Source organism: Netta rufina (genome assembly GCF_964035555.1).
Source record: "Netta rufina genome assembly, chromosome: 2".
In the NCBI taxonomy this organism is placed as follows: domain Eukaryota; kingdom Metazoa; phylum Chordata; class Aves; order Anseriformes; family Anatidae; genus Netta; species Netta rufina.
The window spans coordinates 123344009-123359180 of NC_140124.1; the positions used below are offsets into that span (position 1 = coordinate 123344009).

The following is a 15172-nucleotide window of genomic DNA, read 5'->3' on the forward strand; positions in this document are numbered from 1 at the left end:
TAAACTCCAAATTGTTTAAGCTCATCTAATGTCTGAATGTCTGTAAGGCACAGACATCAGATTTCCTCTCTTGATTATCTTGATGGTCTTAAGCTGATGCTACAGGAAAACACCAATCAAGTACATAATACACTGGAACATGTCCATTAGAAATAAGCTACAATAATGAGAAGCAATGGTTTCTCCTTCGGCATATCGCTGTGTGTACGGTATCAGCCTTCACCAACGTTGCTGACAGTGACTGTACTTTCAAGAATTAACATCATTTTACCTTTGTTGAAGATGACAATCCAAGTTATACGACAAACTAGTAACACTGAAGTAAGGTTATTACCATCACCTACTCTGCTACACACTAAAATCTATTCTGTCTTTTACGAAACAAAGCCAACAAACATGACATCATTTTAAAAAGAAAAAAAAAAAAAAAAAAGAAAAAAAAAAGATTTCAGATGAAATTCTACCTTCATGTACTTGTTTTCCAACTGACTCAGCACGAACTGTACAAGCAATCACCAACAGCACAGTGAGGAACATACCTGAGTTTTCCTCTGATTTATTTTTTTTCCGTGGTTCTTGGCAGAGGTTCTCGTCTGCGCATCTCGGACAAAATTAAAAAATTTGGTTTTTGTTTCAGAGATGGACTGTAGTAAAAGGGAACAATAGGATACAGTGTTTCAAAGCCAGCTGCAGAAACCAAAGAAAAAAGAATTCAGTATTCCAAGTCAAACCATATCTATTTTAATATTCAGGAGGACTGGTCACAGGTTCTTATTACATAAGGTTAACATCTTATTTATTGCATAAAACAGTACAATAAGACTTAGAGTACAGTACCACAAATCTGATAATTGAGAATGGAAAGAACACTTCATAGGAAACTATGGGAAGTGCTGCAAACACTGATGAAGTTTAATATTCAAGCAGATATTCAGTCAGAGTATTGCAAGTGAGTTTACTTCTCTTGTCATTTCTCTTTAATCTTATCTAATAATAACCAGAAGTAATTGCAGTTAAAATATTACATTGCAAACACAAAATAGTCTTTTATCTTTTAACACTGATACAACTCTTTATGCTTTACTGCCTGAAAAATAATTATTTGCTCTGACGAGAGATTATAAAAGCAAAGACCAAACTAAAAGCCTTTTGACTTTCACTGGTTTATAAACCCCATGGGTACGAACCCATCACAGCAGACGAAAAGAATAACACATCTCTAGGTGATCAGGTAAAGCAGGACAGTTTTATCCAACAGAACCAAGAAATGGAGATAAATAAATCAGAATTCCTACAAGTTAAATGTCTTTAGTCTCACAAAAAGAACAACAACAAAGAGAGAATTCACACAGTGCTTTTCAGTTACCATAAAATGACTGGCATGAACATGAACAGCATTATCTCAAAGGGAATAACTTCAATTCCATAGCACCTCCCCATATTCAGAAGACAGAATATTACTTTCAGAACCACTGTGGTTCACATACAGCTTCCAAGCATTGAGCAGACTGCAGCTTTCTTGGGTCTCAGACTGACAGGCTGAGCACTTTTCACTCCACGTCTTCAAAATGAACTGATCTTCATGAGATTTCATGAAATAATAATTTGAGATGATATGGCTACAACGAACGTGCTTTCTCTTGCAAATTATGTATTGCAGTTTATCTTGGGAAAACTAGAGCGTAACTGTCACCAATTTTATTTTATAAGTATGGTTATTCAGATCATTTTGAGTAATTTGAAGTCTAACGTCTGTTTCCAGATCCTGCAAGACGGCAAGACATGCTGTTAAATCATTTATGTTTTAATCTGCAGCTAACTCAATTACAACAACAACCTCCACCCCACCTCACACCAATTTTTTAAAGACCCTAAAGTTTACTTCAGGTTTTGTTTGCATTTCAAAGCTAATTTGTTTTCCCACTTCAGGAACCTGCTGCCTATTCTTTTAGGTTTAAGGCTTTTTTTCTCAGATATTTCTTTTTCCCAAGGTTAAAACTTTTACTTCTGCTAGCCATGTATCTTGTAAACGTCTTTCACAGGATTGGCAATATAAACTGATGAAATAAGTATCAACAAAGAGTTTTTAAAAAAGTCTGCTGTATTTCATTCCAGAATGTGCCCCCCCCCCCCTTTTTTAAAACAAACAAACAAACAAACAAACAAACAAACAGATATGCAAAGCAATCATGGGTATAGGGTATTTACAAACATCCAAAACATACTTGCTGCTCCTTTCCATAATTCTGGGCAGCTGCAGTGGTGAACCAAAAAAAATCCATTAACTAGCACTAAAATTAAATTTTACATTGGAAAAATCCAGTTGCTACTCGTGTGTTTTTGTCTTACCACCAGTAAAAGTCTCATTTCTATTATATTTACTGTTAGCTGCTATTTCAGAGTTTCTATAATATTGCAAAGTATTGCAAAGTCATGAAGTAATTGATTAGTTTGCTTACAAAAATGTTGATAGTCTGCGGGTCCATTTGTCATTCTTCCTCTGCTTTTTTTCCTGGCAGCTTTGGAGGCTTTCCAATTCATTAGGAACTGTCTTTCCATTTCTTTAATTTCCTTCCCATCAAGGAATTCTGTCAAAGGGAGGAGAACATTTTCTGTGATACCAGAGGTTAACTAAAAGGCTGAACATAACTGTATGCAATTTGTATTTGCTCTTTTTAATCTTTTGCTAAAAACATAATAATAATAAAAAAAAAAAATCCAGTGATACATTACAACTTGGTACTCACATTTAAATTAGCTGCAAGAGGGAGTTGACATGTTTTAACTACAAAAGAAATGACCTATTATTTTTATAGCTTTCAAGGGAAATATACATATTTATATTCAGTAAAGTTCTGAAGAAACAGCATGATCTTACACAAGATATATCCAGAAATTCAGGATACGAGCAAGCCTGTGTAGCTTGGTAAAGAAGGAATCCTACTGATCACGAAGACAGACAGATTTGTCTCTCTAAGATTAACTTTACTCACTTTGATGCCATGAGGCTTATGTTCTACATTGCCTCAGTTGCATCTGCGTTTTTGAGTCAGACCAAAACAAATACCTCATTTGGACACAGATCTAGATTGCATTAGTACTCTCTAAGACCCTGTTATTTTTATTGTGCAGATTGTCTTTTCCTTTCTATTAATAGTCAATGCTTTGTACTCTCAGAAAAAAAAGAAAAACAAATTCTGTAATTACTACTTAAAAGGTGCCCCCTCTATCCAAAAAAGTAAAAAGTGAGCAGGTATTTTTTGACTTTTTTCTACAGTATGAGTACTTGTATACCGAATACTAAGTTGCTTCCTTTTATGCTCAAATTGTCTGCATCACAGATAATAAGCTGCATCAAATAAACTACATCACAGGAAGGTTAAGATACATTTGAAACATAAGTGTTAAAAGGCTGTTACGATGAAGGACAAATGTTATATAGCAGGAATTCGACCGCAGTAAGGTATGAACTGAACAACTGTCACTGTACAACTAAAACACCTACGTAACTCCTATGGGCTGATAGAGGGGCAGACTAAAACTGTCTTTGAAAAATCAGTTTCACATCTGGAGTATGAACACACAAAAAAAATCGTACTGTTTTATAACAACCTCACTAATCACCTATTACTAAAACTAATGTTTACTATGACTACAAGCAAGAGCTGAGTAATAAACTTTGTGCAGTTGATGACACAAAGAGTTTTAGCTACATTACTTGTACGTAAAGTAAAAATTTATCATTTGACGTAAATATGTATGACAGTAATTGTGTTTACAGACAGTGCAATTCAAGAATGGATAATGGGTCAGTTATTTTATAAAAGAGTACGGGTTATGAGTGGGGTTTGGGGTTGGCTGCTGGTTTTATTTTTTACCTAAAGTTTGAGACTGTACAACAATCCTGTCCCTGTACTTTGGTTTGTGGCAGATGGGGTTTCCTGCAAGATCCATCCTGCGTAGCTTTGGCCATTTGTTTAATACAGCCTCCAAATCCTGCAATTAATACAAGAACAGAACGCTGCAATTATTTTTCCCTCGCCAGCATAGAATTCAACAGTAACGTAATTTGTTCAGTCAGGCCCAAATCCTGCATACAGAAGTAACTTGAGTGAGACCATTCATGTACTTTAATTAAGAATGTGCATTTTCAAATAGAGTGGCGTATAGCATTCCCTCAATATATCACAATTGCACAAAAGAAACAGTGATGCATTTGGAAAACTCTTTCCTTTTAAGGATACAGTAATGCCAGCTATGGAAAATTACTACTGCAGTCCCACCTGTAAGCACCTAAAACAGAAGAATCACCACCTGAAAGCTTGTATGATATATAATGTCTCTTAATGCATCCCCATGGGCTCACAGAGCCCTCAGAGTATCACAGCGACCAACTAGATTTTGAAAAATTTGTGGAAGAATAAATATTTTACAAAGAATGGTGTATATAAAAAAACATAAGCTAAGGTAGATTGCATCTCTATTTACACATATGAAAAATTGTATTTTACAGAAGGAATGGTAACCCCCAGCCTACAGTAACTGTGGGTGGTCAGTTATAGCATTGGCCCAAATAGTGAAATTTTTGAAATATACCTTTCTCCATCTGGGTTTCTGTCTGGTTACCCAAGGGCAGTATGACCCAGATGAAACTTCCTCTGTCTTTTAAGCACAATAAATTCAAGCTAAAAGGATGCAAAGCTTAGCAGATTGGTCCTTTTTACTCAGATACCCTACCTTCTGAAATAGATTATTTTCAAAATTTCACTTAATTGTTGTTCTTGTTACGCTTCCTTATATGTGTGAAAAGCTTAAGCAAGGATTCAAAACAATCTGCATGAATGCAAGGGAAGAGACAATTTATTTATGTTGTACAGTTATAATAATTTGAAAATAAAAATCTACTGATTGTGATCTGATAGAGTCTAACTTGTGAAGTCTACAGAACTTTGTAGCTTGACACCAACAATTATATTTATAGCAATGTAGATATCTCTTAGCTCCTTCAAATCTAGGAAATCACGTGGCTAACGTGAGCATGGAGAATTCTGGTTTTAGGCTAGGCCATTAAAAACAAAATAAGATTTTGCAATTGTATTTATTTATTCTTACCTGGCCATTCAAGCATTGTTTTTGAAATCTCTAACACGTTCTGGATTTCACTAGAAATAGATTTTTTCAAGTAATAGTTTTGGAATACAAAATTGTCTACTACTGAAATAAAATGTATACAGTTTAACTTTGATGAATGCATACAAAGAGTCCTGTAGATTTTTGTTAGCTGTTACTTACTTGATAAATGACCCAGAACATGCTTACTCCAGTGTATGTTTATCTAAGAGCACACTAATCCTTTGCTGAAATATGATTACCCTTTCGATACGCTCTAGTTGTTCATTGCCTTCCTGTCTCTAATAAAGTGCTTTCACTTCCCAGCCTTTCAATAAGCTGTACTAAAGGGACCAGACACTCTTCTGGGCAGTCTCCGTTTGATAAATGATCATGTCATGCTATCACTTTGAGGTCTGCTACAAAATACCGACGAGCAAATTATATTCCATCTATGGGGGGGAGAGGGGGAAGGGCAAGTGCCTTAGCAGGCAGCTGGGGTGCTGGCAATAATGTTCTTACCAATTAATGATGGCCGTTTACGAATTGGTGTTTGACCAGTATGCTGCAGTTTTTATCGGAAAAGTCTACTCCAACTGCCCTAACTACATCTACAGACAGCAATTTGTCACCAGTTTGACTGCCTGTCATAATCTGTTTGAGAAAATCTATACTTTCTCTCTTGTTCCTGACTCAATTCTGAAGTGAACGAATTCATCTTTTGTGATATCCTCTTGTCATAATCAATACCGGGCAGAGGTTGAATAAATTAAAGACTTAGGAAATACAAATTTTCATAGGTATTTCTAGCTATATTCTCACTATCTATCTATCCATCCATCCATCCATCCGAACACTCACATAAGTAATAATCTTCCCAAACCTAACGTGTAGTATTTATGTACACACATATACATACACTCTGGCCTTCTGTAAACAGGAATAGTTTATTAGGAATAGCTTTGAAAAAAAAAAAATTCCCCTTAGTATTCCTACCTAAATATACAAAGGCCTAGAAGTCCTCATGAAACTAACTGAAGTAAACAAGAAGCTCAGGGAGTTAAAATAATTGCAGTAGCAAGCAACAGAAAACAAAGAAAAGCCAATTCTATTAAAATTGATTATATTCTTGATAACTGGCATAACATTTTTTTAACTTGTGGTAGCTAGTCACAGTCAGTTATTTTGTATGAAGTGGGGAAAATTACTTAATTTCTGTTCTGTCTACTGTTCAGACTACATTATATAAACTTCAGTCATGTGAAACAAGGTCATACGCCTTGATGTCTGTTAATTATGCTAACAATTCCCTGAATTAGCCAGAACCTTAAGTGCCTGAATTTACTAGCCCTAATTTTCTACTATGCTGAAATCAGCATAGCATCACTGAAAATTGAGGGAGCATGGTTTTGATTTTTTTTAAATAAATATGTGAAAAAAAATAGATAAATGTTTAAATATAAAGTAAAAATACTAATTATACAGAAGTGAAGAAAAGTGAGGAAAAGTGTTTCACTCATTTGTTAGGGTTTCACATTTCCCTCTTTTGCACAGATTCCATTTTATTCCTGCATGCCATCTACGTCTGCTACACAGATCACTGCTGTGAGCATCCCTGCTAAGATCTGGGTGGCTCCTCTACAGCTTCCTTCCCGCTGGGTGCAGCAGAGCTGCAGACTTGCCACTGCTCCTCTGTTTTGTGGTACCACCGTGGTTTCAATGCCAAAAATTCCTGGGGATGTTCTTGATGGCAGTGATGGGATAGTGGGGATAGGAAAACAGGGGATTTAGAGCCTTTGGCATGCAGAGGAGGTGTATTTCGGAGTTTTGAAAACACAGCAGCAAGAGAGAGGGGTATGCAGGCAGATTGTGTCGGAATGAAAGAGCCTTTGCTGCAAGCAACAAGCTCAGCCTGTAGAAGCTATTAAGTGCGTGTAGTACAATTGTGTAGTCACTTTTTTTTTCTTCCAACTATCACAGTTGTAGATTAATGTAAGCCAAGGAATCATGAAATTCAGGAGTGCAAAAAAAATGAAACATACTCAAAACTTCTCTCAACTATTTTTTTTACAGTTAGTGAATGTATAAGAGCATTCTCCTGGTAGCTGTTCAGTATAAGTTAAAGCATTTAACCAGAGAGAAAATTGGCATTAAAAAAAACCAAAACTTTGCATGGCCTACTGCTTATTCAATGCTTTTTTAATTTAAATAAGAATTTGTATGTGTAATAACTAGATGTACTAGTATCTCTGAAACAGTAAATGTAGCTGGCAAGCTGGATATCCAGCTGTGTTACCCTGTATGTTTGTCACATTTAATACGGTCATTAATTTTAAAGGTCTCAAAGAACATGAATAGAAATACGCTACCTGCTCCATATTTTCAAAGTTTGGAGATTGTTTACAGAAAACATAGGACAATCACTTTCAAAATTTATCACAGCTTGATCCAAGTGTAACTGATAGCAGGAGTAGCAAATAACTCAAATGCTAACTACGTAATTTTCCAAAAGCTGTGACCTTATAACACAGAAATTTAATGTCTAATTGATTTGGATAAATATTAATTCTTGCCTATCTGATGATAGAATAATGAAATGCAATAATTAACTAAATACCATACACACAGTTACTGAATAACGCAGTCTTTTTATCCACTTATTCTGTTTCAGAAGATACCGTTTTTTTCCCTCTGAGACACTGAAAATTCTGTCTTTAAACTGGCAACCTCATTCTTAGTAACAATCACTTGTTTGGCTATGACAATCTTCTTTAAGATCATCACAACTGAAGTCTCTTGTACTTAAGGAAGAAACAAAGCCACTGTACTAAGCTTTCATTTGGATAGACTCATTTTTGAGAGGAGTCCTTTTTGAAAGACTACCTATTTTAAAAAGCTTTCAGTTATTTTGATGTAGCCAACACATTCAATATGGTTTTAATTATCTAGCGTAAGCCTACATGAATTGTACTTCTATATGAATTCAGTCACAACCACCAGCCAGAGACACAGCTTGAAATACAAGACATTAATAATGCTCTAGTAAGAAAAAAAAAAAAAATGCATCATTTTTGAATATTAAAATATAAAAAAATAAGGGTCCAAATAAAGTCTATTGACTTTATTTGCTAAATTATGCACTAGAGCACTAAAATATCCTCACTAGCAAACAGAACTGCCAAATTCAATATATAAGGCATTATGTGTTCTAAGAAGTAGTAACCATACTTCTTTTAATGATTACTAACCAATAAAAGTTAACTTTTTCTAAAGAAACAGAATGTACTCAGTTGATAGATGCATGCACAACTGCTCTTTGCATAGGATTACAGGACATTCGGACATCCTAGATAAATGGTTCTCTATTTTTAATCTCAACGAGATATTTGGATGAGAAAAGCATACTCGGAAAGTCAGAGGTTCAGTAACTGTAGAAGTAAAGTTTATTTTTACTCATCTTTATTGTGATAAAGATGAGTTTGACTATTGTTTTAATCATCCATACTAAATAGTACAAATATTGATTTTAGTACCTTCATATGTTGAAGTTGATTGTCAGCTGCTCTAAGATATGAAAGATTTTCCAGAACTGCCAGCTCTTCTAATTCATCAATGTTGTTATTGCTGATATTCAACACAGACAAGGATTTCTGGAGGAAAAAAAAAAGCAGAAAATTTTTTCATGCCATGCATGACTCAATTGTAAATTTTTACAGAAAATTGTCTTAACAAGCAAGTGAATGAAGCAAAAATGCATAAATGCAACTACCTCATACACATTGTTTTCTGTTGACTTTGCATCTTGTCTTAAAATGCTGCTCATTTTGATTTTGAAGTCAACCCAAAGTAAGATTATTTCTCTTTATTTATTATTTCTACTACTTCAGGAATTCTTAACAAATGCAGATTTTTTTTTTTTCCTAAACATGTTCAAATGCTTTACAGAGTTTTGCAAGTGTTGCTAACTTTATGTTTGAAGTAGGTAACAGACACAGAAATTGACTGTTTTTTCCATGGCTACATCTGAACCACCTAGAGCTCAAAGCCATATCTGATACCCATGTAGTCTCATTTAACAGCTGGACTATCCTGTTACTCATTCAGGCTTGATACTGCCAGCTTCGCTGTATACATCTCTCTATTCTTTGCCCCTTGTTTGGAACAGTAGTGAGTCACATAATGCACTTTTGCCTTTGCTAACAGGCAATAGTTACAGAGATCTTTACATTCTAGATAAGAAGTAAATGTGTTTCAGGTATTTATCTCAGGAAATACCTAATGTAGTTTCACATAAAAGCAACAAGAAGCTTGTATCTCCAGAAGATGAAAAAGAGCATCTAATCCATTGAGTTTAGAATTATACCAGATATAGTACTTACTGTTGGTTAGAAAATGTCTGTTTCAGCAGTATATATCCGGAAACATAACCCTCTTCTAAAATCTGAGCTACGAACAAGATCTGCCCTTCAGACAATATCATCCTGATATACATAGTGTAACGAGTTCCTCAGACAAATGATTCAGGATATTGTCATTAGCAAAACATTTGCTCATAGTACACTGAGAACTACATGCCCCTATGTTTCTGGCCCAAAACAGGAGAAGATGACAAAGTAAGAAGTGATGTCTTAAAAAGGGACAAACAGATAAGCACCTACAGGGTTAAAATAGAATGTTTTCACATGTAGCTTTTAAAAAGGTGTTACATGGTCAAGGATGAAAAGTGTTTCTCAAAACAAAACAAGAACAACACAACACTCCTCCCTCCCCCAAACTTAAATAAAAGCTAGGAAGAACAAAATGCTCCTGAGTCTATGCCAGGATGCTGCAAAACACTGAAGTGTATGAGTTACCATGCTGGGAAAATTGCAGCTGTATAATATCTCTCCTTTCATCATCTCTCCAGTATAGAGGGAACAAAATAAAAGTGCTGTCACAGGAATGGCCCATTTCTCTTAGAGGAAAATAGCAATACATGTCTTGGGTTAATTCTTTTCAAACCAGCATGAATTACAGCTAGGTAAAATGTTTATGATACACACATGAAAAGAAGTCACTTCTCAGTGAGCATTCTTTGTTCATCTTCACAAAACAGATCATCAAGCTCTGACTGCATTGGGAGATGCAGCAAGATGATTTTTATTGGAGTATAAAACTACAAACATTAGTAAATAAAGTCTACCTTTTTTTTTTTTTTTTTTAACTTCAACAATACATTTGATGTTTACTGAGCAATTAGCATGTTGACTAAAGCTGACTTTCCTGAAATCTTGGCATACTACAACAGAAAAACAGCAAAACTAGAACTGAATGCTTCAGATTGTGCTCTCAATATCCCCCCCAAAAGTTGTTTGCACCCTTTTTTGCCATTGCATTCTCTAGAGAAATGAAAAAGGTGGTGAATAAATTAATGTGGCAATCAAATCAGAGAAGCATCAATAAACTAATTAATTACAAACTAAGTAGACTAAAATAATTTATTCTGATAAATTCCGACCCCTTTTTTTTTGTTTATTCATATTTTGTTGGGGTAGTGCATCCATACATTTCCTTACTTCCTCTTTATTCCACCCTTCATAGAAAAAATAAATGAAGTTGTTAGAATCTGCTGGACTCCCTGCTCATATTACAACTGGGATGGGAGTCCCTTGGTAGAATTTTTAAGGCTGCTACCAATTAGCAGGAAAAGAATACACGCAATGATCAAGTCCTAATTACTTCTCCTAAAAATACTACCTATTGATTAACAGCCCATTGAAAACCTCAAAATGTACTTACTGCCAAGGACCTAAGAGATCTTGGATCAAAGAGAAGCTTTTCACCAAGGGGGAGATGTTGACTTTCAATATGCAGCTCCCTTATCTCTTCTAATTTATCCAAGCCCTCTACTACAGTGATGTAGTTACCCCCCAAATACCTGAAAAATAGAACCCAAAATAGATTTAACATCATTTGAGTGTAAAAGTGAACACAAGTCTTCAAAATACTTAAAAAAAAAAAATAAAAAAATAAGCACAACATGCAAGTAGATCATATAGATGACAGATCAAAGTCTGTTTTAGAAATTTTGTGCATTGATTCTATTATTAAATAGCTGAACAAAGGAAAACAGTTTAAACGTCAATAAGTATATTAAGATATGTTATTACTTCACTCATTATATCATAAACACTTCATTAAAAATTAATTGAAATGTGAAATTTAACAATTTAAGGGACATTAAAGGCTACATAATTTTTGAATTTCTTAGTCTAATAACTATCCTTTTACCAGTAAAATACATGATTTTCAACTTACAGTTTTTCAAGGTTTTTCAGTGATGAGAGATTTTCTATACATGAAATACAATTGTTTTGAAGGTAAAGGTGTGTTATATTTGCAGCAAAGCCCAAGTTCTGGATTTGACTGATTCGGTTATCGTATAAATACAGAACTCTAAGATTTCTACACAAAGAGATATCACCCTGAAATTAAAAAACAAAACAAAACAACAACAAATTAGTGCTATAAAAAGCATATGCACTACCTGCTTCTGGAAGCTGTTGATTGTTTTTATGTTTAAGTTCCACTGCATTATTTATACATTTTCATTTTTAACAAACACTTTAAACAATAGTTATCCTAGAAAGAATGACTTAGAGTCAATAACAATCTCTGGCATAGATTTATGACAGAAATCTGTCATTACAGTTCTGCTGTGCAGAAGCTGATGATTACTGCTGAGGATCAGCAGGTAGATCACATTCTGTGTGACTTCATTCCCTTCCTTGCCTTCATCTGAATGATTTCAGAAAAGCCCAATTGTTAGTGGAATCGTTTCCATCAAACCTCAGTGATGTAACAAAAATCATTTCTTGGCAAAGGAAAAATGATTCCTACAAAAACTTTCACATCAATGTATTTTCATATATTTCTGATTCTAAGATTTCACTCAAATGTCAAGTTTCTTTCTGAGTATCCTTCTTAAATAACCAAAAAATAGCATGTTTTTATAAGGGTTTCTCTAAAACTTCTCTATTGCATATGATGAACTAGTACTAATCAAAGACTGATCAAATTAACAACTCACTATGCCAAGGAGTGAGCTGAATAAAACCATTTGCTTGCATGGGTGTGTTCCCATGGAACAAGGTATGTAAATTTTGACTGAAATCACACTTTAGTCTTTTAAACAGAAAACCATTACACACAACAATTCAGTTTTTCGGTGCTCAGCAATTTCAAAATGTGCTCCGTATCTTCTTGAGGGAATTTGAATTAACTCGGGACTTACTGAAACCTTATAAATTTCACACTGTTAAGCTCAGAAGGTGGACTGGGTTAAATCTGCAGGCTTAGTCTTTGAAAATAAAAAAGGTCATGGATTATTTTGTAAATGAGTAAGCTCCAGGGAGCAATTAAAAAATGTAGATTTTAACTTCTCTGATTTTAAACAGCCTTTACACCAGTCCAAATCCGTTAACCTCACTTGGTTTATATCCTGTTCCTGAACTCGCCTTTCCTTTTTCAGACTTCCCCTGAAATCTCAGGAATAAACCACAGATTGAAAATATTTCACTGCAAATTAATAACTCTTTGTAAAATTACCAAGAATGGAAAAAATACAGCATTAGAGAAAATAAGCACTGCACTTAATAGAATATAATATTATTATTACATCCTCCAAAAAAAAAATCTGATCTGCAAAATTACTATTTTCTTACATCTCCCTTTATTTCACACTCTGTATTTTTTATAAATGTAACCATCAATAAATACAAATCTTTAAATCAAAAAATAAACTGTTGCTGATAATCTTTTAATTTTTATTTTATTTTATTTTTTTTATTGTTAAGCTCATACCTAAGGTCTCCAAAAGCACTACAGCTAGATTTCAGTGTGGCTAGAGCACTGCCTTCAAAGTCCTGCACCTACTGATTCAGTAGCAACAACCTGGCTGTGTTCAGTGGCTAAAGAGGTAAGCAAGCAGAGCTATTATTTGTATACTGGTGATTTCCTGAAAGGCCCTTTACAATGTAACAACTGTATAAAATAATCAAAATAGCAAATTGTTTACTTTTTTAGACCTGCAAATTTTGATAATAGCTCTGTGAATGACTGCAATAACATTTCACTTTAACACTTCAGTTCACCTTTTTCTTGTATCATTGCTTACATGGATTTTCTGTTTTTTAATGATCGGCAAAAAAATAATGCACTGATAATATCTTTCTTGTCTGCCACATAGTTGAATATATTTCTACAGCTTCCAGTAGGTAAAATATTTCAACAAGATTTTTGCAACAGAAATAAAAAAGTGTCAGGTCAAGAAATAATTTATTATTAATGAGTAATAATATTGTTGGAGTTATAGTCACTTGCTTTGATGTTTTATATAAAAATTTACAGCTAAAAAGTTGTTTACGTGTTTCAGATGCATCTGCATTTAAAATCAATTTATTCACTTTTAGGTACAAGCAGTTTGTTACAAAATAACACCACTTTAAGCAGTGTATGGTGAAGCATGTTTCCACACAAATAGGCTTAACTGCAAATAAATGTAAATGTTAAAAAACATGTAACTGCTGCAAAATATAAACTTTGCTTGCAAGTCTTCACAACTACAAGCAACTCATCAGAAGAGTAACAACAAAACATTTGAATAGACAGGTTAAAAGGAATAAAGCGAAATAAATCTTACAATTGCATCTATATTTTTATCTGATAAGTTCAGATGAGTTGTTTTTCGCAGGTACTGTCCGAAGTCCTCTTCTTTGCGATTCTTGTGACTGACGTTTTTAGCAATTAGGTCTGTTGTTAATTGAACCATAATTCCGTAATAGGCCAAACTGCTCTACCTCTTTTAATATCACTAAGCGTATTCCATGTGCTCTTCCACGTAGCTTTATAAAACGCCTTAAAAACAAAAGCAACATGTTACACAAAATGTTACACTACCAGGTCCTACGCAAAGCTGGTGTATATCCTTCAAGTCTGACATTTCCCAACTCTTTTTGCTTACCATGACACATCCGTGTAGTGTTTGCTGCTTATAAAAACCTCACCTTTATTGCTGCATTTTTTTTTCCAAATTTTTAGTGTATTCAATAGCATTTAAATGCATCATTGTGACTTTTGTTGTTTCAATGTTGTACCTTATTCTTTGTCTTTTTCACGTGGAAACCTGAGCACAGTGATCCAGGGAAGTAATTCTCCTCCATAACTAATTAATAGCAGCTGGGGAGCTGATAACTAGATAAAATCCACAGAGCTGCTTGTGGCAGGTTTTACAGGGCTGTGACAACTTGGAGGAGCGGGGTTGGGGAGGGAAGGCAAGACACGCGTTTTGAGCTGGCTGTGTAAAGTCTGGAGATGAAAACACCACAAGGAAGGGAATTTGACCAGGCAGTACAAACAGGCTGGGTTTTTTTTTGGCCAGTGCATGATACAGCCCCCCCCCCCCCCCCCCCCATCAGTGCTATCAAAACAACTGAGGAGGGAGCAAAAAGCACCCAAACACTCATCTCATGCAGCTACATAAACCAAGGCACGGAGAACCCACCTTATCGGGATTACACTGAGGAGAAACTGAGGAAAAGCGAAGATTAAAACCGTATAGCCGGAAGAAACTTCCTTCCTCCCTCAGCAAGGCTGAAGCTCAGCAGCCTCTCTCTACCACCCCCCCTCCGATCCACGCGCAAAATAGATACTTAAATTTTTTTATATAAAGGTGAAGAGAGCAGAAAGGACATAATTTCGTTTTATTGAGGAGCGCACTTCTTGTTTTTTATCACGAAAATACCTCCCGGAGCCTTTCCGTAGACCGGCTCCCAGCAGCGGCGGGGGTGGGCGCTCCGTGAGGGCTCGGGCCGCGCCGGGCCGGTTGCCACGGCAACGCAACGCCAACAGCGTAAGGTGGGGGGGCCGGTCCCGCCGCCCGCCCTGGCCACCCAATCAGCGGCGGGGAGCGCGGCTGCGCAGCCGCCAGGGCGCCGACGCTGTTTGCGTAACGGCTGTGGGCAGCGGGGCTGAGGGGGGTGATGGTGGCGGGGTGCTGGTTCTGTCAGCGGGGTCCCAGTGGTCA

At 35.6% G+C, this 15172-nt stretch overlaps 1 protein-coding gene across 1 annotated transcript; it reads right to left on the reverse strand.

Annotated features, from left to right (window-relative positions):
- Positions 1 to 556: 556 nt before the first annotated feature.
- Positions 557 to 13918, reverse strand: PPP1R42 (protein phosphatase 1 regulatory subunit 42; the record flags this gene model as incomplete). The annotated part of the gene is made up of 7 exons (XM_084306625.1): positions 557 to 687; positions 2460 to 2588; positions 3879 to 3996; positions 8643 to 8759; positions 10888 to 11026; positions 11407 to 11573; positions 13790 to 13918. The coding sequence occupies 7 exons, from the start codon at positions 13916 to 13918 to the stop codon at positions 557 to 559; spliced, it is 930 nt and encodes a 309-aa protein (XP_084162751.1).
- Between the last annotated feature and the right edge of the window lie 1254 nt (positions 13919 to 15172).